The sequence below is a fragment of the Thunnus maccoyii genome, chromosome 20, assembly GCF_910596095.1.
Source record: "Thunnus maccoyii chromosome 20, fThuMac1.1, whole genome shotgun sequence".
In the NCBI taxonomy this organism is placed as follows: Eukaryota; Metazoa; Chordata; class Actinopteri; order Scombriformes; family Scombridae; genus Thunnus; species Thunnus maccoyii.
The window spans coordinates 26,681,938-26,706,688 of record NC_056552.1 but is presented as its reverse complement, the minus strand read 5'-3'; the positions used below and the strand labels follow the sequence as shown (position 1 = coordinate 26,706,688).

The 24,751-nt window shown below is 38.0% G+C and overlaps 1 protein-coding gene across 2 annotated transcripts; it reads right to left on the bottom strand.

Annotated features, from left to right (window-relative positions):
* Window positions 1–189: 189 nt before the first annotated feature.
* lrrc45 (leucine rich repeat containing 45) lies at window positions 190–24,525 on the bottom strand. Of its 2 annotated transcripts, none has more exons than XM_042397184.1 (18): window positions 24,419–24,525; window positions 23,106–23,420; window positions 22,531–22,592; window positions 22,368–22,438; window positions 20,415–20,593; window positions 19,514–19,642; window positions 18,732–18,844; window positions 16,103–16,161; window positions 15,765–15,842; window positions 14,159–14,294; window positions 12,952–13,029; window positions 12,724–12,835; window positions 12,539–12,609; window positions 10,995–11,087; window positions 9,990–10,082; window positions 8,068–8,241; window positions 6,053–6,200; window positions 190–3,011 (listed from the first exon to the last, which is right to left on the bottom strand). In XM_042397184.1, the coding sequence occupies exons 2-18, from the start codon at window positions 23,332–23,334 to the stop codon at window positions 2,812–2,814; spliced, it is 2,025 nt and encodes a 674-aa protein (XP_042253118.1). In that variant the 5' UTR covers window positions 23,335–23,420; window positions 24,419–24,525; the 3' UTR covers window positions 190–2,811. The 2 variants fall into 2 exon arrangements, with proteins under 2 accessions (XP_042253118.1, XP_042253119.1); XM_042397185.1 differs by lacking the exon at window positions 190–3,011 and adding an exon at window positions 7,711–7,828 and having other exon boundaries at window positions 6,101–6,200.
* Window positions 24,526–24,751: the final 226 nt, after the last annotated feature.

Below are 24,751 nucleotides of genomic sequence, written 5' to 3'. Positions count from 1 at the left end.
ATGCATGTGAACTATCTTGATAATGTACACTCTTTGGCTGTAATTTCAAGACCCAGTGACCTCATACATCCCCACCCCATCAGCACACCACACTGAATACTGTAATGTTATCCGTTAAATAGAATAATAGACTAATCCACATCAACCACTAAATCATTCACACACGAACAGAAACCATGAGACACTTCCTTCAGAAATGATCACATTTTATTGATATCAAAACACAATGCATCAAAAACAGGGCAAAATGGTAAAAACACACCTGCAAAAATAAAATCACAAATATCCATCACATATCTGAAACAATCTCAGGGTATTAAACAGCTGTTTTCATACAAATATTATAAAAGACTGCATTCAGAGTTTAATTTGCAAAATATTACTTGCAAAAACAGCAGAGAACATTTGTGAATCAGTTTACTGCTTTTTGTATCTGAGCTGCAGAGGGGCAGACTTGTGATTTGACAGATACGGTATAAAGGCAAATTTGGACCAAATCTCATTTCGTATGTAAACATGCTAACAATGCTACTCTGCCTTTAATTCATTTATTCAGGAGGAGAAGAAGAATGAGTTGAGTAGAGCGGGACTGGACAGCATGTTAGTGACAACTCTTTTTAAGCACACTTCATCTCAGTTAATGTTAGAGCTGAACTATTACCAGTGGACATTTTTTTGCAATGATCTAAGCACATATACAACATTAAGACAGGTCTGTGATCATAGCAAATAAAATGTCCTTTCAACAGTAGTTTCGTCTCATATTAAGCACTAAATTCCTTTCTTAAAAGGTATAGTTCAACATTTTTGGAAATATGCTTATTTATTGTCATTCTGAGTGTGAGGTGTTCAGATGGATATCAATCTCATGTCTATGTGTAAGGTACAAAGCTGTAGTCAAGACGTGGTTAGCCTAGCTTAGCATAAAGACTGTAGGCAGGGGGAAACAACTAGCTTGGCTCTGTCCAAAGTTCACAAATACACCTACCTTTAAAGTAGTATCTCATTTGTTTAACCTATACACAAACAGAAATATAAAAATGACTTTTAATGGCTTTAGTGGGCGTGTCGGAACTATTTGTTGACACCAGCGTAACCACATCCTGACTCCAGCTTTGTATGTAAGACTTCAGACATGCGATTGATATCTATCTTCTCATCTCATGTTCAGAAAGAAAGGAAGAAAATGTATTTCCCAAAATGTTGTACTGTTATTTAAAATAAGTCTTTATAAGTCTATAATCAAGATGCAATAGTAAAGTGGTTGTCTGCTGTTATTAGCACTTCTTGCACCTTTGGACAATCTTAGGAGCTGAAGTGCCCTGACAATGTTTTTGCAGATGGTGATAATCTCATCCAGCAAGAAAACTTTGTCACTTGTTAAAAATGTAAAAAAAATGTAAAAGTCTAATGCACACCTATCAGGCCCTGTGGCTGAAGTGTTCATTATACCCCATAATATCCAGATGTTGGTCTGAATCACCAACATATCGATCATTTAGCTATTCATAGAAGTTCAACAGTAGTTGGGCTAGAAACGTACATTTTGTCCTGACAGTGGTGGTGGTGGTGTAAAGGTCATGGGTTCATTCATACAAAAGCATTCATTCCCTCAGGAGAATGAATGTGCTCAGTAAATCTCATGACAATCTGCCTATTAGATCATAAAATATCTGGTGTATAGTATTCATCCTCTGGGGACCATGAATATCCACAGCACATGTCATGGATATCTGGCCAGTAGATTGTAGGAGTAAATGGATGGATGGACAGACTGGCAGACCAACTAAAAAACCTGCAAACTGCAGTAGATTTATTAAAAATAGTAATAATAACATCACACTCAGCTGGATAATTGCTGAGATTGACATCTGTAGGTACATTTTTAAGCTGTTCAATGTGCTGCAGCTGACAAGCTAATTAGCTTTCTAGACTGCAAACTAACATTAGCAGTGCACTTTTTTTTTACACTTTTCAGGTTTGTTTGGTCACTTGGTCACAGAAAAAACTTTCTGCAAGTCTGCAACTTGGACCTACTTGTTCAATGAGGCATTATTAGTGACATTTCAGCTGAACTCACTTTCAGTTTGAGTAGTTTAGATAACATGGATCAACTGTTGGCATGTTTTCAACCTGCCTGATGGTCTGACTGCTCGTGTTTGTTGGGACTTTCGTTGCAGTGGTGTCATCATGTTTCCAGATCTCAGCTATTATTTTGATGGGGATGATCAGATAAAACATAAGTTGTAATACGCTGGCATTATCCTTTACATTTTCAAGATAGCTTGTCACAGTCAAGCAGAAAGTTTGACCTTGGTGTTGTCAGTCAGACTAACTTTACTGGGTAAAAAACAATTAGAAAATATGTTTCCAATCCTTGTTAAAATATATGTCTTACTGTAAATGGTCAAGTACATGTGTTGGGACTAAAACAGTGGTGAGGCTTGTATTTAGATAGTGTGTGGGTTGTAGAGTCCCAGCAGTAAACCAGACCACAGTTCAAATTGAACCAGTCCTGATGAGGAGCAGTAACTGGGAGTAAAGACAAGGTCCATACAATTAAACTTTTAAAATTCCAAACTTTAAAAACCTTCATTTCTTGACTGCATCTGTACTGTGTTAGGTGTGATTACTGCTAATAGTCCTTTTTCCCTGCACCAATTATCTCCCCCATATTACTGTAATTCTCCTGATTTTGTTTCTAAATGTTTCAAGTCCACAAAATCATGATATTTTTTCTACCCTGCAGGTTTTCAGACTCCCCTGACCTTTGAGTCCAGAGGTTACAGCTGAGAGGTTGAGGTCTCTGGATCATTTCTTGGGGCTGCTGTAGTGTCCCAGAGGGGAGCCCTGAACATAGGTGAGGATAGCACTCTGCAGGTAGCTTGCTCTGTGGGCCTCGTCCTCCCTCATTCTCTGGATCTCTGCCTCTTTTAGCCGCAACTTCTCCAGCAGAGAAGACATCTCACTCTCTTTGTCAAGGAGCGCCTCTCGGTGGTTACTACTCAGTACTGCAGGACAAAACAGACAGAATAAGAAAGGCATAAAAGACAGCAGTACAGCAAAAGTTTCAAATTTCAGACAGGATACATTTGAAATCTACAATATCTGACTTGATTACAGGACAAATTATTACATTATGTACAGATCGGTGTATTCTTCCCCTTAAAAGTAAAACTCTTTATTTAGGTGTGACGATTGGATTCAAATTCTGGATGACCTGGTTAATTCTGACTTGTTTTAAGTTATTTGTTGCATTTGTGAAACTTGTTCCTAGAAAAGCCCCAGAACAAGTAAATCTGTTGGAAAACCGAAGTGGAATTACTTGAACCTGTTGGTAGAATTTTCTCCATGGTGGAATATCATAGTGTCATGGTCGACATTTTTGCAAAAATTGACTTATCTCAAGAATTCGTATTAGTAAAATATGCTCCTTAAGAGAGAAAGAAGTTTTAATGTAACCAGATGTAAGGTTGTATGATTTTTCTATTTCTTTTGAAATAGCCAGACTTACCATAACTCAGGCTAGAACTACCACTGATTTGGACTGTGTAACAACAGAGGGAACTTCCTCTTCTTACTAACCTTTCACAGCAACAAGAGAAGGGTGATATTTAGAGTCCTATCAGTGCATATTCAAGGAAAGCTTGGAGTCATAAAATAAGGGCTATGTGACTTTGTTTTTATTACAATCTTTGGATTTCCTTTCAAAATTAAGGTTATTAGTAAGGAGGGTAAAATAAACCTCAAGAAATTCCAAGAAAGTCCAAATGTAATTTGATTGTCAGCTGTGTAAATATTACAAGCTGCCTCACGAACACCACAACAGTTCACTGAATAGTCTGCGTCACACTGCCAAATGGATCTGGCAGAAAGATTTCACATGTGACACTGAAGAGAAGTGTGTGGTTAAGGCTGTGTGTTGATACCTCAGGGAGGTGAGATGTCATATGTCTTTTACTGTTGTTGGAATATACCAACCCTCTAATTCTAATAACATTTTTTATGACAAACTGAAATCCTTACTAAAGGAAATCTGTACCAAGACTGAATTAATAGTATTAGGTGATTTTAATATAAACTGGGCTGATAAAGCAAACAGGAAAAAATTCAAAAGTATATCAGATCAGTATAATCTCACTCAAAGAATTCAAGGCCCAACCAGGGTTTCTCAATCATCACAATCACAGATAGACCTTACCTCAAAGACTGACTAAATCTTTCATCTGGTAACAGGTATGTCAGATCATAATTTGATCTTAATTGTGAGAAAACTGACTAAACAATGATTTTTATACAGACAAGAGGGTAAAGGGTTTTTTTAATTCAAGCAGTTAGACTGCAATAACATTCTGCAGACAATTTTAAGAGCATCAGACACCAGTTGTCTCCGTCCGCTGCAAAGCTTTTTGTACACACAATGATTTTTCCCCATCTGTCTTATTGCATAACAGCCTGGTCACAGGCAGGTGCGACTACACTCAAGCCTGTGTACTTACTCTATAAACAAAGCCAAGGGATCAGCATCACTGTAATATCCTGAAAAAAATATATTTTCCTCAATTTTGATAACTTGTTATTTTACTCTGATGCATGCCTGATGTTTAAAATGATTCATAATCTCGCACCTCCTCCTCTTAGAGGATGCCTTGTCTTTCCCAGCAGTGGTAGTGCTGGTAGGACTATAGCATCTACTAGAGGTGACTGGGTACCACAGTTAAGAAGGACAGCCTTTGGTCAATCTGCTTTCTCAGTTAAAGTAGTGGGGAAGTGGAATTCCATTCCCACAAACATTAGAGACTCAGGAACCCTTACAGTGTTTACAACCAGCCTCAAGCTTTGGCTAAAGTCAGCACAAAAGTGTCACCACCAATGATTGCACTATATGTATTCATTGTATTTATCATAGTGATTCTATTTATTGTCTCACACTGATGGACTTTTATGTATTGTGCTATTTTATGTAGTGTATCTGCTGTTCTCTAGTTGTTTTTTGTCTCTGGTGCAATTACTTTTAATTGTGCACTATCACTGCAAAAACAAACAATAACAATAAAAAAATAAATAGAAAATAAAAAAGGAAAAGCTCACCCAATATAAAATCTTGCATAGGTTAAATTGCATAGTTTGGTTTGATTAAGAATGATCTATGTTGGAAAGGCTGTAGGCAGAAAGGTACATTCTTACATACAATATGGGAATGCCTGTTGTCGCTATATTTTGGGAAACATTTGAAAGATTTTGTGTTAGAATTTAGTTTGTACTGTAAATAACTAAATAAATATTTAAACTTTGTCTGTTTAAGGATAGAACACAATTACCTCTTGCATTACACCATAAATTCCTTTAATATTAGTTTCATTACAGCTGTGAGAATTATTTTATGCCACTGAAAAAATACACCTTAATGACACCGCGTCATGTGAATGTGTGTTTGATTGACTTAATTAATGGTGGGAATTTATATGGTACCATTTCTTTGATATTATTATCTATTTTTTTTGATGATTTGACTCAGAGCATTTAATGTGAATTTCTTCTTGCCTATGCTGTTGTTATACTTTTTCTGTCTCTAAATTTTTTTTCTTTGCAAAGACAGGAGTATTTCATTGACCTTGCATTGATGTTTTCCTCTTTTTCTCTGCTGTGTCAATTTGTAAATTTAAATTAAACCATATTGAAAATGCAATAATTTATTTAAGCTGCCAAGCTGTCAACTTAGTGGATTAATCCCTCAAATATCTGGAATGCAGTATGTTTTTGAGTCGATTCTGTAGCCCTGGAGAGTCTTAAAATCTTGTTTTCCTAAAATCAATCAACATTTTTTACCAGACTGACTGTTTAGTAGTGCAAGGTTTGCTGAAACATATGAGCATATCTTGATTTAAGGCTACTTTCATATTTAACATAAAATGCAATATGAAACTAAATGACTTGTTGAAATGTACCTTTTTGCAGTGTAACATGGCAATAAAAAAAGACTCATGTAAAGTGATGAGCAGAGCTGAGTGTTTGGAAAATCTGAGAAAAGAATGAAAAAGTAAGGGTGCACCTTTCATCTCTCTCTCCAGAGCACTGATCTTCTCTTTGAGTCCTCCTTGTGCCGTTCTCTCTGCCTGTAAGTGTCCGATCTGCTCTTGCAGCTCCACCCTCACCCGGCTAACCTCAGCCACCTTCTCCTGCTCCTTACCGGACAGCTCCTGCAACAACACACCACCTGCTCAACACCCACAGCATGTTGATGCTAACAAAGAAACACCCGGACATGTTCATAACTGCTTGAGGCATTTGAAGGAAGACTGAAAATGGAAGGAAGAAAAAACAAACATTGTTTCCTTGCAAGGGGTACATCTTGACAGTCAATTATCATACTAGTGTGTCTAACTCAGGCAGCACAATCCTCATATTAATTTAAGATGAACCACAGAATGAGGACTGTGGATTTTTTCCCTCATCTTTGGAGTCATATTGAAGTCACTTGAGTAGGATGTCGCCACACAATCGGTATGAATGGGAGGATTGATTACAGTGACCAAACACTCCTTTAATGTACATATGGCATGTGAGTGTTGTATTGAGATGGACCTATCCTTTAAGGACAAAAGACAACTGTGACTCCAGAGCGCTTCAGGAAGAACCATCCAATCGCTGAGCTAAAAATTCTGCAGCATCATTCAGTAACAAAGTGTAAGCTTCAGATTAAACTCTGTAGAAACTTGATAAAACATTCAGCTGTACATCAACTCACATACAGATTCTGGGTCAATGTTAGATGAATTCTTTCAGCAACCTTTGGACTTTCAGCAACCTTTGGACTTTCAGCAACCTTTGGACTTTCAGCAACCTTTAGGATCTGAGTGATGCAGGATATTTGAGGCTGATGTCCTAATATATATTTATTGAGATTTAAAAATATTATGATGGTATATTTATATAGTCAATATTTTCTTGCTTTTTTACATAGACACATAACATAAACAAACATATTTATTTCTTTTGAGTTCTTTAAATTTGGTTCTTTAAGAATAGTAACCAAGATATTGTATATAGTAAGACATTTCATTGTATAAAAATCTATTTCAGTGCTCTCTGGTGGTTGTGTAGACTACTGCATGAACAGAAATAATGGCACCAGCGGCGGTTTGAATGCTATACATGTTAATTCATTGAATAAAAATGATTCCATGTATGTTTAAGTTGAATCATGAATGAATCAGAAAAATATTTTTTGCAACTTCTATTTTGTCATCAGCTAAAAGGCTTTTTTTTCTGTCTTTTCTTATTTTATGTTCCAAGTTCATCTTGGCCCATTCAGCAACATTATTATTAAAAAATATTATTAGAACTAGCAACAATAAACTTGCTAAAGCTCTGACTGCCTTCTGCATAGTATCAGTGGCTGAGGCTCGTGGGTATCTCAGTATTTCCAGCCATTTTTACCACATCAACATCAAAACAACATCATTTCTTTGTAACAAAGTTATAATTATTCAAAATGAACCTACAGTATCATAAATTATCCTGAAGACTCTTGTGTTTCTAAGTTGAGGGGCACTGACTTTGAAATGGAAATTTATAGTGGGGAAAGTACTTCTAGAGCCAGCAGAACATCCTCCCAATTTACAACTATACACACACAAATACACATTCACACATACTGTACATTCACACACACACACAGTCAGTTCAGCGTTTACAGATTAACTCAACTGAATATCTTTGGACTGTGGGAGGAAACCCACACAGACAGAGTCCAGCTGGTCAGGCTGGCTTCAGGCCTGGGAGCTTGATACCATGAGGTGATAGTGCTAACCACAGTGTGCTTTCTCTGGAAAAGACACATTTAATCCAGTGTTTCAGAAGCCCACATTCATATGTCAAAATAAGTCTGATGAGAATCAGATGATGTTACTACATAAACAGGTCAATTTATGTACAGTGACTTACATTTCATTCTTAATGCAACCCTGTTACTTCATTCATAACGTCAGTCTATAGTGTGAACACAGGAGTCACATATGGAATATAGTCTACATATTGTGTGTAACAGGCAGCTGGTGTTCTGACCTGCTGAAGCTCCTCTATCCTGCGGCGCAGTCCGTCCGTCTCGATGCTCTGCTGGCTGTTCTTGGCTTGAAGCTCAGAGATGGTCTGTTTCTGCTGGGAGCAGTGGAGCTGCACCTCCTGCAGGGAGGAGCGCACTGAGCGAAGCTTCTCCTCCAAGGATGACACATGCTCCTGCTGCTCAGAAGAAACAAGGTGGAAGAAAGAGGCAAAGCATTTTGATGTTAAACTGTTTCTCTTGGCTATCCATGCTTACAATATATATTTTATTATTATTATTATTATTATTATTATTATTATTATCATTATTATCATTATTATCAATCATAATATCTACAATTTGCTACAGTGTAACCAGTCAGAATATTTATTTAGCCCAAACTAGCAGCTCTAAAGGTTGGTTAGAGTGGCCTCAAAGTAACCTTTAGAGCCCGACTGCTACAGGGCGTTTGAGGCTAATATCAATATCAATATCAATATGTGAGAATTTAAATAAAAATCTCATGATGTGTCATGGCCTATATTTATTTATTTTTTATATACTGTATATAAAAAGAAAATTCTGAGTGGGATATTTTACAGTGTAAAAGTTCAGTTCAGTGTTCTCTGGTTGACAAACTATGTCATTGAGACACTGTTTCTAAATGACCATGAACATATCTTTGACATAACTGACATTCATTGTAACTTATTATTACCATGAATTTTACATTATTCAAATTCAAGATAGCTCCACATCAGTTCTGGCAAGTTAAACGTTAAATTGCCAGATGGCAACATTGTGATGGGACAGTAAAAGGAGCAGCTGGCCTGGAAGAACGATACAGTATGATTGCAATACTATAGATTACTGTAGATAAACAGAAAAAACAGCACCAGTAGTGGCTCTAGTTGTATTCATATTAATTCATCAAATAAAAATGATATGCTGTGTGTTTAACCTGAATGAATCATAGAAACATTCTTTGGAACTTTGTCTTTTGTTTCCTCGTCAACCAAAAGGTTTCTTTTCTTTGTCTTTTCAGATTTTCTGCTCCAAGTTCATTGTGGCTCATTCAGAGAAATTATTATTAGTTCTGCAATATCACATGAGCCTGAAAATTACATACTTACTGCGCCTGCAGCCTTTCACCAACAATGTATATGTTTTTCTGCTCTGTTCTTACAGTAATGAACAAATGTTGATTGTCTGTAGGTGTTACTTCAGTCACATGCTGTGTGTATATATGTACAGCAGTCATCGGGTACGTTTCTATAAAACTGTTACATTACAGGACAGTTTAGATGCTGTTTGTCATGAGTCATTTCTGTATGGGATTAATTTTTTTACAAGCCCAAATTATTATCATTCCAAAATATGACAAAGAGCTGCAATTCGAAATGCAAAGAAATATGATTTACATCCAAAACCAGAGCTTCAGCACACCTAATTTATCTTTGCATTTCTTGGGTCTTCTGCGCTTCTGAGCTTGATCTTTATGATAATTGGATAAATGTTGTAGGGGAAGAGATTCTGTGTGAGGTGGCTCTGCTGCTTTTCTACTGGTCCGATAAACCGCCGGTCATAAACTTACTGCATAAACAGAACAGACATGGGGAAGTAATAAAATGAGCTACGAATACTCAGAATAAGTTCTATGTTTGTGAAAGGCTGCAGGTACAGTATGTCCATGCTTTTCAGCCTCATGTCATATTATTCTAATAATCATTTTCCTGAATGAGCCAGGTTGAACTGAAAAATAAGAAAAGAAGAAAATACGCTATTTGGCTGATGACGAAACAGAAGACAAAGAATGTTTAATGATTTATTCATAATTCGGGTCATAAATACAATTTCTCCATCCTCACAATCACTAGACGGCTGGATGGGAAGTGAGCCGGTGTTGTCTTCATATCAGATCAAAGATGCATCATTTTTAACCCACCTCTTCCAGACGCACTTGAGCACGAACTCTTCCCAGTTCCTCCTCTGCCTGGGCTCTCTCTGTCACACATGCTGCCTTGGCTTTACTAAGTTCCTACAAGAGATGGACTCTTTATTATTACATGACATCACATTAAGAGCACAGGCAGCCTGGAGCTTTCAGCAGCGGTTCTCTCTCCCCAACAAAGTACAGTATAGTGTGCAGGTGTGTATTTTACTGTGGCTACCAGCTGTATGTCCCCTCCTACACACACAAATCATAAACTTGCCACACAGGGCTTTACAAGCACACATCCTCTGTCTGTAGAACCTTGATTTGGATAAGGAAAAACTCCCTAAAAAAACCCTTATTATAAAAAAGGAAAGGGAGGGATCCCCATACACTAGATGTTGTGTGTACAGAAGAGAGCAAGATAGCACAATGAACTAGGTTTTCCCATGATCTTTACAGTTCAGTTTGATTTCACCTGCTGATAGCTCCACAGCTGCTGATAACTCCACAGCAACACCAGATAAATGTGTCGGAAATGATCAGGATGCATCTTGTTATAATTATACAGTATATCCCACAGTAACTGACAGATGGTGTTGGGCAGAGGGTTTGCAGTGGAGATGTCTTTGTTAGATGTGTGCTACTGAAAAGAAGCAGATAACTTCAACTTCCTGAACCTTGTCTTCACTATCACGCTCTCCAACGGCATCGGAAACATGTGGGAAAAAAACACAAGCTGCCCAAGCTGACCAGTCACAACTTCTTGTGGTCTTCAAGTGATACCTCTGCAGCTGCAGCAGCCCCGACATGTCGTTACATTTTTAAGGTAATATACATGAGCTATGGCAGCTATGGGACATACATGCATAAGCTCTGCTGCTACACTATAATGCACAGTCAGGCTTTTGACTAATAAATAACCATTATCTGTTATTTGTTAAATTGTTGACTAAATTTCTGTTACATTTCTTGTGTTTTTTTTGTCTTTTAAAAAAGGACATTCAAAGATCTGACCTCTTCCAGTTGTATTCGCTGTCCCTCCAGTTTAAAGATGCGCTCCTGCAGGGCTCTCTCACTCTCTTCTAGATGTCGATTCACATGCTCCACCTATACAGAAATGTGAGCTTTAATTATTTCACAATTTCTAAAGAATAAAATGAAATAAGTATTATATTACAACAAGAAAAGCTAAAATAAGATAAACGAGAAGCTAAGAAAGTGCTGTACTGTCTGCAAGTTAGCATTTGTTTTTACAGTTTGTCATTCTAAATACATTTGTTTGGGATATTATGTTAAGTTATCCATCAACATCTTCATTGACGTACTGTAAAAACAAGGCTTTTCTCAAAACTTATTTCCTCAATACTGGCTGACGTTCCTCTCATAGGTGGACAAACTCATTTTAAAAGAATACAATGAATTTCAAACAGCATGTTTAATTGGTTTTTGTAAGCTAATATTGAACACGTTATCCAATATTTATAACACCACTGTGTTCACTGTGAATTGGATTGCTTTTAGAATGGACGTCTGTATTCTGTCTGATGTGATTACAGGAGGCTGAGAGGCCTGTTTTTCTTATTATCAAGGGAATATCAGGCTCTAGTAGGGCCACTGAAAAAAAGATGTTGAAGTTGTAATGTTATGAGAATAAAGTCACAATTTTGTGGAAAAAAGTAATAACATTACAAGAATCGAAGCTGGAGTGCAGGACTTTTGTCTCCCCCTTCTGGCAGTGAGAGTACTTACAATAACATTGTAAGTCAGAGGCTCTGCCCTAGCCTAAACTGTCACTACTGTTGTGGCTGTAGAACAGTGGATAAATTGTTTTGAGTGTCATACAACTCCCATGAAATGACTCATGTCACAATCAGAACATTTGATCCATTCTGTCTTATAACATTGAAAAGTCTAAAATGGCCGCACAATTCAATTATTTTATCCGCATTCAAGTTAGCAGGGCGCTAACCGGAAGTTAGCCAGTCGGTATAAATCTCTAGTTCATATGCATTCATCCGCAGCGCAGGAATGTCAAACTCGACACCAGATTAAAAACTCTGTATATTGTGAAATATGGAGAGAATTATCTGGCGGCGAACTTGTTTGGCGAGGGCATTCATTTATATGTAAAATTTCAGCACTGTAGGTGTTAGCCATAATTTTACCACAAAAAGTTGAACAGAATACTACTACAACACTTGAATCTGCTGCTTTTCATATCATTTCATATGTCATAAGTTCCACTTAGCTTTAATCCTTTTCTGATGAACTTCTGTTTTGATGTCTGCAGCTCTCTGGTCCCATTTATCATATGGATACTCATAAGAAATAAATATGTCTTAGTTGAAGTATATGTGGGTAATATGTATTGTGTCTTTCCATTTCCTTTATTCACTTACCTAATTCTTACCTAAGGATCAGTTTACCTAACAGTTTAAAATGCTTCTCGTAACCCAATCTCTAACTGATATCTTAAGTGGAATAACTGGTGGGATTTGAGCATCAGTCGTGTGATGTGTAGACCACATTTCAAACAAGAACTAAGATCTAGAGAGCACCTCTTTCTGTCGCAGATTATCCATGTCCTCCAGGGCTTGCTTGGATCTTCGCTTCTCCATTTCCAGACGATCTGTCAGAGGGTGAAACACAGGAGATCTCTCCTGGCTTTCATGTGGAAAATGACATTCTCTTTGCCTGTCTGTGATGGAGGATGTGTGTGTGCAGTTGTTTCAGTGTGTGTTACCTTCTGCCTGTGCTAATCGCAGCTTGAACTCAGCTGTGCTGTTGGTCAGTTCCTGCTTCAGCTCAAAGATCTGCTGCTGCTGAGACTTACACCTACGCTCCATCTCCTCCACCTAACACACACACACACACACATATAAATAAATTAAGCCCTTAGCATTGGTACCATTTTAGTGCAACCATACACACACACAATTCTCACCATCCTGCACAGACACCACCCTCATACCTTATTCCTGAGTTGGACGTTGGTCTCTGTAAGGTTTTGGGTCTCTCGGAGGAGCTTGCCCTCCCTGAGCACACTGTCCTACAGGGTGGAAAACATATGATCAGCTGAGGTACATTACAGCAATTATTAACAGTGATATCTCAACAAGCACAATTGCAGTACAGCATTCTCATAGCCCAAAAATCTCATTACACTGTGTGAGAGAAAATTGCTTGTATACAGCTGAACTCTCTTGTGTGACGTTGCTGCACTGCAGCAGACCCGGCTGTACACAGACCCCCATGCTCTCTGTCCAAGTGTTTGTCTTAATAAACCTTATAGTTTGGTCAATAAACAACCAGACCTCTACTTGGCCATTTAGTATCATACTATTAGTAATTTCTTCAACAATCTGGTGTCATGAACAGGATCCACTTCAACAGGTATTCTTGATTAGTAGACCTTTAAGAATACTTGCCAGGTGGGAGGGTATTTGGAAGATGACTTTTATTTCAGACTAATAGATAAATGGTTGGGAATTGGGGGGTTCCTTAAGACAGTACTGTGGCTTTGGACAAAGGAAGGATTTTAAGTATTTCACAGATTTCAGTAAGTGTAATATGCGTTATAGATTAAAGCCAATACCTCACTCTTCCAAATCACTGAATGAGTCGGACTAAGTAGTAGTGATAAAGTCAAAAACTAACCATTTGGCTGAATATATTGTTGCAGTTGTGTTTCGATTTCAGGGTGATGTATACAAAAACGTATATATATATACAAAGGTAATGCCACAGGCTTCTGGTACTAGAGGAAATTAAATACAGTGGAAAACACATTGCTTGTGCCAATATTTGCATGCAATAAGGAAATTATTATGGAGCAGTATGCCTGACAGTTAACTTCCTTCAGTGGAGTCAACAGACAGTTAGAGAAACTGATCATTATAAGCTTATCTCTATGTGAGCTGCCTAGGTAGAATATTTTCCCGCTTCAAAATCATGTGACCTTGTTTTAACCTATAAAACATCTGCATATTAAAAATGGTATTTTCCTTCCTGGTAAGCAAAGCTATTTTTTTTTTCAAATATGCAAACATATGCGCATCATTCTAACATCAAATCAAGATCCACACAGCCGTTGTTCTGGTTTCCTATGCAAATCACACTGAACTTGAGCTGAAATGACTTGTTTTTGCAGTGCCGTCTCTCCTCCCATCTCTCTATACCTCTTGCTCTTTTTTCCTCTCTCGGCTCTGCCGTTCCCTCACTTCTTCTTTCTCAGCCTTCACTCGTGTCAGCAGCTCTCCCATGTTGTGGTTTTTCTGCTCAGAGAGGGTGAGGGCAGCCTCTGTCATCTGCAATCTGAAAAACATCATAACACCATGTGATCAGAGTCACTGTATTTACTTTACTTTAACTAATAAAAGTTCACATTCATGTACTGTAGTCCCATACTCTGGGATTTGAAATCTAATTTGGCATCTTCACAGAGTACACAGGTCAGCAAAACTGGCTGATTTTTTTAGTTGAAAGTGTTTAATGATTTTAAGCAGATTATCACTTTACTAGCAAGAGGATCTTTTTGTCAGTAGATATTTTTCACTATAACCAAACTGTGCCAACTGGCAACATGAGTTAGTCTACAGTGCATGTCAGATTTATCACTGTTTGACATGAGAAACAGAGTCCCATAATAAACAGACACACATTTAATAAAAATACATGTGATTATACATACAGTTGAACTGATAGACAACTTTAGTGGCGAGAAAACACTAAAATAGATAAGCTGTTGTCTGTTGTCTTATTTCATACTTCAAAGCTGTTTAATGTAATGTGACATTAGTTTTCAGCACTGATGATAGTAGGAAATGTAACATTTCTGAATGCATGATGTTATGATTACTGAGGAGTTCAGTGGTGCTGCAGTGAGTGGTGTCAGCTGTGTGAGGCTTGTGTCAAAGCAGCAGTGGTTTTGTTTGTTTTTGCTATAATATTAATTTTTCCACATTATATGTTTAATATGTGCTGCTCTGTGGCCGCAAACATCAGAGTGTTGTCTTTAGGTGTCTGTTTTCTTAATTGTAAACTAAAACAGCTTAATCCTGGTTCACTTTGTTGGGCCCTTTCACAGTAAGTGCTGCTGTTCTGAACTACCTTCATGAACAACAGCCCTCTGACAGCAGAGATGTTTTTGCTCCTTTTAAACACGCAGTTTTTAAACCAGACCCGACTTGAGACATCTGTATGCTCACATTTCCCATGTCGCCATTAGGAGAGGCTGCTTCTGACAACTTCTGTAACTTTCCAAAACCAACAATCCAAAATACATGCCCACTTCACACAGTGATCTGCTGGCTGTGTGATTGGCTAGTAAGCTCTCTTAAGCTCTCTTTTTCATTCTCTTTTTGAGCAAGTGCAAACAAGTGCAACATGATCATATGTCATCAGCAGAAATGTTCATGTGTTTTAACAAAAATGTATATTTTTTAGTTGGGAATCTTTTGCAGTGTGTCTGATTACACTTTGCTCATAACTTTATATGGGTCAGGGTGAATTAATATGAGGGCTTCAGGCTAGGGTCGTCTGTGTAGCAGGAAACTATCAATTACTATTAATAGCTGTCCCTCTAAGCACCTGATGAAATATTCAGTGTGTATGAGTGTTTCAGGAAGCCTGAATAAAAGAAGTATATATACTATGGTTCAAACTGTAGGTCTTCATACTACCTTTGTCTGACTGAAAATGAAGAAAGTCACTTATATTACACACATACAGACTATGTTGTTCTTCATATTGTGAATATAGAATAAAGGAAGATGAAATGATTACTTGGCAGTGAGTGAGTTGACAGCTGACTTCCTCTCATTCAGAGCCTCCTGGAGTTGACCTATCTGAATGGAAGTGGACCTAATGAAACAGAAAAGAGGTAGTAAGGTCATGGATATATAATTTGATTTGCAATATTGTTTTTAAAGAAGAAGCAGAATGATTTTTATACATAGAAAAATGTGCTTCCTAAATAAAATCTATATATTATCCAAGGTTCATTTTCTTTCCTGTGCAAATATAAAGAGCTAAATACTGATGTGGAGGTTGTCCCTCTTACTGATCTCAGTCTTAAACTATGATGATGGCAAATGACTTTACACAGTAACACTTGCTCTCACCTGTTGGAGCGTCCCAGCTCATCCCTCTGTCTGTCAATGGTCTCCATCAGGCTTAGGAACTGAAAGAGAGCCGAAACAACCACAAACTTGATCCCAAATCTGGAATACTACATGAACTATTTGAAGTGAGTACTCTTGTACGCCATCAAGAGAGACCCAAAAATTATTTGAGTATCAAGCACACTACCTGTAGGAAAGGTAGCTGCAAAACATTTGTAGCTTTGTCCTTAAGAGAGCATGATGGCTGTGGTCAGCTTCAATTCATGTCAGCTAAGATGAATTATGCTGCAGGAGTTGTTTGAGAAATTTGGAAACTCTGGACTCTGGTTTTGATACTTATTTCCAAAAGTGGACATTATTGGAATTCATTCTAACTGACATGAATTCATGCTGCATGACGACACCTTCTGTCCTCTCTACAGGAAGAAACATTTTTTAGCCATGCTAGCTACATGACTCTATGGATGGCTATGTTAGTCACTGGATGGCTATGTTAGTCACTCCACTCCTTTGGTCCAGACTGAACTATTGCAACAACTATCAGATGGATTGCCATGAAATTTTGTCCAGACATTCATGTTCCTCAGAGGCTGAATCCTACTGACTTTGGTGATCCTCTGACTTTTCTGCTCTAGCACCACCATGAGGTTGGCATTTGTCTTTCTGAGAGCCATGTCTCAACAACTATTGGATGGATCGCCATGAAAAAACTAAATTATGTAAACTAAACTAAACTAAGCTGGTGAACAAAACATGGCTGTAGACTCTTAGGGCACTATCTTTGCAGCATAAATCGGTGTCAAGCACCACACAAGTGTCTTTGCTAGTTTAAGACCGACGTAGTCGTCATTTTCCCGTCCAGTGCCCATGTCGTTTAACTAGAAAATGCACTTGCTCCCATCTGTGCATTAACATATTTTAAGAAATACATGTCATAATGGTTAGTCATAATATTTATCAGAATTAGCTAATCGCAGTAATGAATTCCCAGGCGAGAAGCACCACAGTGGGGCTGACCATGGCAGGTTCCATGAGCAGCAGGGGCCAGTGTGCTCGTTATGGATTGTGCACTTTCACTTCATGCATGAGCAGATCCGTTTCCTCTGCAGAGAAGCATTCCTTCTTACTACTTGGCAAATGCGCCATTTTAATACCAATCCTCCAAGGTACAAGTGCAGCTGGCTTTTAAAGGGAATGGGAGATGACAGTCTGATTGGTTTATTGCCTGTTACACCCAAAACACACCCACGATTAATTAAGAGACTAAGGACAACCCTTTTGAACCATGCACCTGGTGCTGCAACCATTTTTTCCAATGTTAAAATGGCAAAAGTGGATTTGGACACACCCTAAATTCACTTGCACAATGCGCTTCAGACCATGCTCTTCGATCATTAACATAGGGCCCTTAATCTCGAAGATGTTTCGAGGGTTTGATATGTCAAAAGCTAGACTTTGTTTGGAGTAACACACAGTAGGATTTTGTTGCTCCAGGCGAAGAGACACTAGAATGCAAAGACATTTTCAAAGACATTTAAAACTTTTTGAGTGTTAACTTAAAAGTTTCTTGTGTCATCTGTAAACGGCAGCATGTATCCAGTATCGTCTAGGTTTCAAAGCAAAAACGGTTTGGTTTAGGAACCAAACAATGATATCTCTCATTAACACATTATCTCGGCTGTCTCAGTTGTGGATATTTCAAAACCAAAAGTATCTGCATGGCTAGATTCTTCATGGGGTATGTAAGAAAATCTGGGGGGAGATTTGAAACTTTAAAAAGTTTAAAACTGTAACAGCCTGAGATCTTGCTCTTTAAGCCTCCTTTCACACCTAACCTTTTTGCTTGAGTTCAATCAAACTCTGGTGTGTTCAGTGTGGTTCGTTCAGGCTGGTGTGAAAGCTGTGAATTGAACTTCAATCAGTGTGAAAGCAAAGCTGACCATCCACAAGTCTTTGTGATAGTATATATATGATTTAGCATGAGTCAAAAGGAAAACTACTACTAAATTACTATAATTATTAACCTACTATCAAGTGAACTTTAGAAGCAGTGTATACAACATGTTTATGCAAATCATTTTGTAACCATAGTAACACATATGCACATCAGCATGAATGAGGGGTCCTCTGTGATAAATCAGAAAGTTGAAAGGCGTTAAAACAGAGGTTTACATGTTTACATGTGTCCTACTAAGTAACTGTCTCTGTTATGGTAAAGGATGCCTCTTTTTGTCTGTTTCTATGTATTCATCATTTTTCATAATTGACTGATTTGATTCTAATTATACTAAAAAAGCTTACAATCTGTTATTTTTTGATGAGCTCTACGTGTAAAGTGCTGCTTGACCTGCTGTCAATCACCAGATTTTCATTTTTCTCTGTGGTCCATATAGTGCTAATGATGCAGGCTAACATCACCAAAACTGTCCAATGAATGAGTTACCTCTCAGTCCATGTGACTTCATGTTTTCTTGGTTTGTTTATTAAAAGGCATTATGAATATGAACTCAGCCAATTCTGGGCAGTAATGTATCTTTTTTTCTTGGTCTGAACCAAATTAGCCACAACCAAAGCTCTGAAAGCACACTTGGAGTATCCAAATTATTTCAGTCTTTGATGCCAGGGTTACCTGCCGGCCCTTCTCCTCTTTCAGAATCTGAATCTCCTTGCTGAGGACCTTGGTCCTGCTGTGGCTGTCTCTCAGGGTGGACTGTCTGTCTGAGTTGTGCCCTGTGGTCTGCTCTGAAAGGGTTAAACAACAGGAGCAACAGGTATCAGTGGATGACAATGTGTACCACATTATAGTAATGATATTACTTCCCAGTAACGATATGTGTAATAAATCTTTATTCAAACTGAAGCCATACTGTTACAGTTACAATCACAGATGGTTCTTCAGTTATCACTCCGTCTGATCTACCATCAACACTTTTCAGTTTTACCAAAGAGAAAAGCTGTTGACAGTGAGGTCTGTGTTCAGATTAACCGATTAACAGATTAAATTATTTAGAGTAACTGGGCACTGTTTCTAGAAAATGCTGCGGTTCTAAATTCCATTAACCTCCATTGTAATGGAGTGGATGGAGACATCTCAGAGACAGATATCTGAAAACCTGGACAAATAAAACCAAAACTATCTTTATTAGGAGATACCAGTGGTGATTTTGTAATTTGGATGAACTGCCCCTCCAGAGGCAGACAGAATGCAACTTCCTGTTTGGGGGTATAACACACAAATAATACACAAATAACAAATTAGTTAAAAAAACAAAACAAGTAATTAGTCTTATAGATCAGAAAAAGACCAGGATGAATCATGTTCACACACACACACACACACACACACACACACACACACACACACACACACACACACACACACACACACACACACACACACACAGACCATACCGAGTGCTTTTAGTACGTCACTGGGTATGTTGTTCCCTGCCATCTCCAGCTGCACTATGCTCTTGTTCTTCTGCAGAGCCTCCAGGAGAGACCTGCCACCCAGCAGACCAATGTTGTTCCACCTCAGATCTGTGAACAGTCAGAGAGTGAGGATAGAGTGGACCATTAATTAGTCATGAAAATACACCCCAATACAGAAAGACTGGTTGTCCCTCGACCTTCCACAATTTGCATTAGAGTTATTATTTTAAAAGCAGAAGTGTATGATCTAGAATAACAACAGAAACATTTTAGCAAATCTACAGTCAGGACAGAGGATAAGAGCCTCATAGTATTGATGAAACTATATCAGTATTGTGTTAGAATGAAATAGAGGTGCAGTGGAAGCATATAACGGTGAATGGCAGTGCAACATAAATGCTCTGTCTACAACAGAAGAATCTGTGTCTGTGAATTACTGTGTCTACATTTGAGTAATAGGTCCACTCAATAATCCTAACAGTGTACACAGAAAGTAACATGTGAGCAGCATGTTGTAATGCTGTAGCAGGTCGAGGTGGAAGTCTGATATATAAAAATGCAAGATAATCATCTATTTTGTATGTAAAATGGTGGTGGAGTAAAAAGTACAATGTTTCCCTTTGAAATGTGGAGTGGAAGTCCAAACTAGCAGAGCAAAAATCTAAAGTAAAGTACATCCTCATATTAAATGTACTCAGTTACTTTCCTCCACTGCCTGTCACTTAGTTGCTACTTAACTAATAAAATATGTGTGATCTCCCACTAATCCGAAAAATCTTCTGGTCAAAAACATAGAAAAAACTGGAAAACAGGAAAGTAATATCACATGATGTTGAACAGATTCTTGTGAGCAGGTCATATCTGGTTCATTGTGTGTCACCTAGCAGTTCCAGGGTGCCGTTGCGTTTGAGTCCCAGAGCGAGCTCAGACGCTCCGTGGTGGTTGATCTGATTGTTGCGCAGGTCAAGGTGTGTCAGCACGCTGTTGGAGGCCAAACCCTCACAAAAGAGAGAGAAGGCTTCGTCCCACACCCCCAACGCATTCCACTCCAATACGAGCCTGCACACAGCATTTACAAGCTCTGTGTTAGACACGGCAGGCCACACTGTTGTTAAAACTACACCAGGCAAATTTACTTTCTAAACCTTGACCTCAAAAACAAGAAATCTTGTAAGGCAATATCAGTAAACCTTCTGTTATGAGAAAATGTCCTTCCAGATCTGACACCAGCATTTGATTAAGGTGGAGAGGATGAAATCATAATTTCTTAATCAGTGGGGATAAGACAGGGTATGCAACAATGTGCGCTGGTTGACCTGCTCCAAAATGGAGCCAAGACTGTGCTGGCATACACACAAGGCTGGATAGCAACCAGTCAAAGAGGGCAACTGTCCAGGGCCCCAAAGCCTCCAGGTTCCATTTTGGTCATTTGTATTCATTTCAAACCTATAAGGGATTTTGCACCAAGTAAATTTAAGTAAATCAATTAAGTACATTTGCCTGCCCAGGGACTGCTGATGAAATTTAGCTATCTAGCTAACTCTGGGACAGTCAATGACTATTCATTGTCCCTGTTAAATAAACAATTAAATAAAATAAGCTCAATCCTGCATTATTGCCTACTACAAGCCAGTGTCTTCAAATGTGATTGACTGAAATAAATTATCATAATAATTCACTGCCATGAGGACTCTCTCAAAAATATAAGCAACACCAGGTGATGTGTGAAATATTTTTTAAAAATCTGAATCTAATTGTAGCTATGGAGATATTTATGACACAGTGTATCATATGTATGATATATAAAAGACATGTACATCTTTTTAATTTGTGTTCATATGATTTGAGCAGGAAATTTCACATTTCAACTCAAGGTTACTTGCTTTTTCCTATACTTTCATCCACTTCTCAATGTCATTATCAGCGCACTGATTTTTCTCAGTTGTCATGGAGAAGTTCCATACAACATCTGACTAGCAAATTGAAGATAAAAATCAGATTTCTATGTTATTCTTCTGCTAGTTGGAAGACCAGCGTTCAGTCTAGCATTCTGTCTGTGCTTGATTATGGTGATAGAGTATATATACATGCCTCTGCCTCCACCTTAAAACCTCTTGACTCTCACAGTGCACTGCGCTTTATCACAGGTGATGAACTCCTCACTCACCATTGTGTCTTGTATAAAAAGGTCTGTTGGTCCTCTTTAACTGACAGAAGGGAATTGAACTGTATATTATTTATCTATAAACAACTACTGTAAAAGCTGCCAAACTGTCTCTGTTCTCTAATCACAAATAATACAGTAATTGTAAATGTTAGGTCAGAGGATATTTTAACTTTATCTATACCACATGTTCAAACTGTGCTTGGAAAAACTGGTTTTAAAGTGTGTTTTGAGTACAAAAAGTTTTGAAATTAAAATTTCAAATTTCTTTTGAGGATTTCAAATATTGTACTATATTATAATGCTACTTATAATTGTTGTCTTCATGTGTAACCACTGTTCTGTGTATGTGAGTTGTGTATTATTGTCCATGCTCATACTGTATATGTTCTGTATATAAGAGATTTTGATCTCAATGAGACTACCTATTTAAACAAAGGGTTAAATAAATGACATCTGAGCCATCTCCATGACAACTGAAAAAAAGTTAGTTAGTGGACCTTGACCAGGTTATCCTGTGTAGTTAAGCCTCATATGATTTATTTGATATCTTATGAAACAAAATTTAAGTCATATGCTTACACCATACAGCCATATTTTATATTTAAATATACATGCCCAGTGTTGCAACAACAGAGAATATTCTTACATGAGGAGCACAATTCTCACCTACGCAGAGTCTTGTTCCTAGCCAACAACTTTCCCAACACCTCAGCCCCTGTTGATCTCAGGTTATTTCCCTGTGAATCATATTTTGCATCAACTGACCATCAACACACATGTTTCATGAAATAAAATTCATTGTGTCTGAGAGTGTGTCCAGTCTAAATACCTTCAGATCCAGAACTTTCACAGTTGTGTTGCCAAACAGTCCAGTCAGTAGTACTTTGGCACCTGAGAGTCAAGCAAATACTGTTATACATGCCATACATACTCATGTGCAGATCCCAACCAACAATGAATTCATTTACTAACAAGTACTGTGTGTGTATCCAGGGCCTGATATATCTGATAAATCTATTTAAAACACATCAATGTTTTATGGAACCAATGGGCTTTGGGCTGAGCACAACAGAGACAGACTAGCACACTGCTGGTTTTGGTCTATTCATACGATTTGTGGACATTGACAAAAATATAGAATATCACCAGGCTTATCTTTTAAAAGCCAGACAAATCACACTGTGTTACACTGGTTAGCAGCTTCTTCAGACAAAAGCAAAGCAGGTTTCAGTGAAAATTCACAAATGGTTGCTTAAAATCCTCCCAGACCACATTGTATCAATCTGCTGACACATAGAAAAATGCACTAAAGATGTATCATGCATACGTTTTCAAATGTATGAAAAATATCTATTACAATATCAGGCTACATAGAGGCTGTTTGTCTGCCTTATAGAAACTCACCTTCCTCACTGAGCATGCAGTCACTGAGTGACACTTCTGTAAAGATGGTGTCTTTTTGGAAGGCCCTGGCCAGCACTGAGCAGGTATCTGCAGACAGGCTCTGTCCACTCAGGTCCAGTCTGGAGCCCTGAGCAGCCCTGCTCTCCTGAAGCTGGACCACAACACTCTCCTGGGGCTCCACACCTCCTTCTTTACACAGACGCAAGTACGTCCTTCTGAAATCCTCCATTCTCACAAGTCTTTCCTTTACATCTGAAGTGCACAGTGCTGTCTTCACTTCTTCCTTCCTGGGGAACTGTGTCCCTATGGATTTGACTGAAGAAGAAAAGACTAAATTTACTTCCCAGGACTGAAAAAGAATTTTATAACACATATACTCTAATGATTCCCTCTGTCCTGCATCTTCAAGCACATCCAACCCCATCCCAAAGGTGTTTCTCTGGTAGACTAGTGTTTTAATCATGTAAAGAGATCCACCAGCAGTATTACCTAGTCAGTAAGTGGAAGTGGGTGCAGGAGAAGAACCAAAGTCAAACTGCAGTAATCAGCCTCCTTTTTGAGGCTGAATGGCATAGAACTCTTGTGTATGGCAGCTGCTGATAGACTTACCACGCTAACAATCCAAAAGGATAGTTTCTGATTCAGAATACAATGCATGGATATTTAGTCCAGAAGAGTTTAACTAATGATTTAGAGATGCCTAACAAAAGACGTTCCTGTTCTAACATAAAACATACAAATTCATTAGGATCATGTGATTAACAGCATCAATTAAATCCATTATAAAAACAAACTCCATACAAAACTGAAGCAGTTTAGAGTGCATCATGATTTAGACAAATATACATACGTCGTAACATAGCAGGCAAAACCTGGCCTACACCTCAAGGTTCAATTCTTCAAATCGGCAAAATCCAATCAAGAAGCAGAACACACATTTAAACTTTCAGTACTGATTTGCCAATTATCTTACATGGCGGAAGCAAATAGTGGGACTCAAAAGGAGTAAATTCAATGAAATAAATGCTGCTTGGTGGAATCATATATGTGCCGAATTAGAAGATGGCTTCTATTGATTCTGAAAAGGTATTGTGTTATATTTTACAATATATGTAGCTTGGCAATAGACAAGCAAAAGTTAACGTTAACGTACATTGCTACATTTTGAATGAGAGTGTCGCTTTTTAAGTAACGTTGCAAAGGCTGTTGCTGGGCTATCAAACGGTCCACCGACGCGCTAAATAAGGAAGTTTTTGTTTGGGGAACTTTTCCTGAAAAATAATAATGATAAGTTTATAGAAAAGAACACAGACCTCTGCGACTAGACCACAAATATCTTCGGGGCAGTTACTGTTGTTGTAGAAGGCACAGCTGACAGTTAAAGGAAGCCAAGTGACAAAGTAACTAGGAAGTGTATTTCGGCGCAAAGCATCATGGTCAGTGTAGTCTCAAAACGGTAGCTTTTTTTCCCCCAGCCATCTACTATGATTGTGTGTGGATAACTAACTAAAAACTGGATTAAATCAAGCTTAATCAGTCATTAAGTTGAAGAAGGAGATATGGTATTAATGTTATTTTTGCTTAGATCCCAAACAAGACATTCATATTATATTCATATAACTAATATAACCAGCAGATGGTGGTAA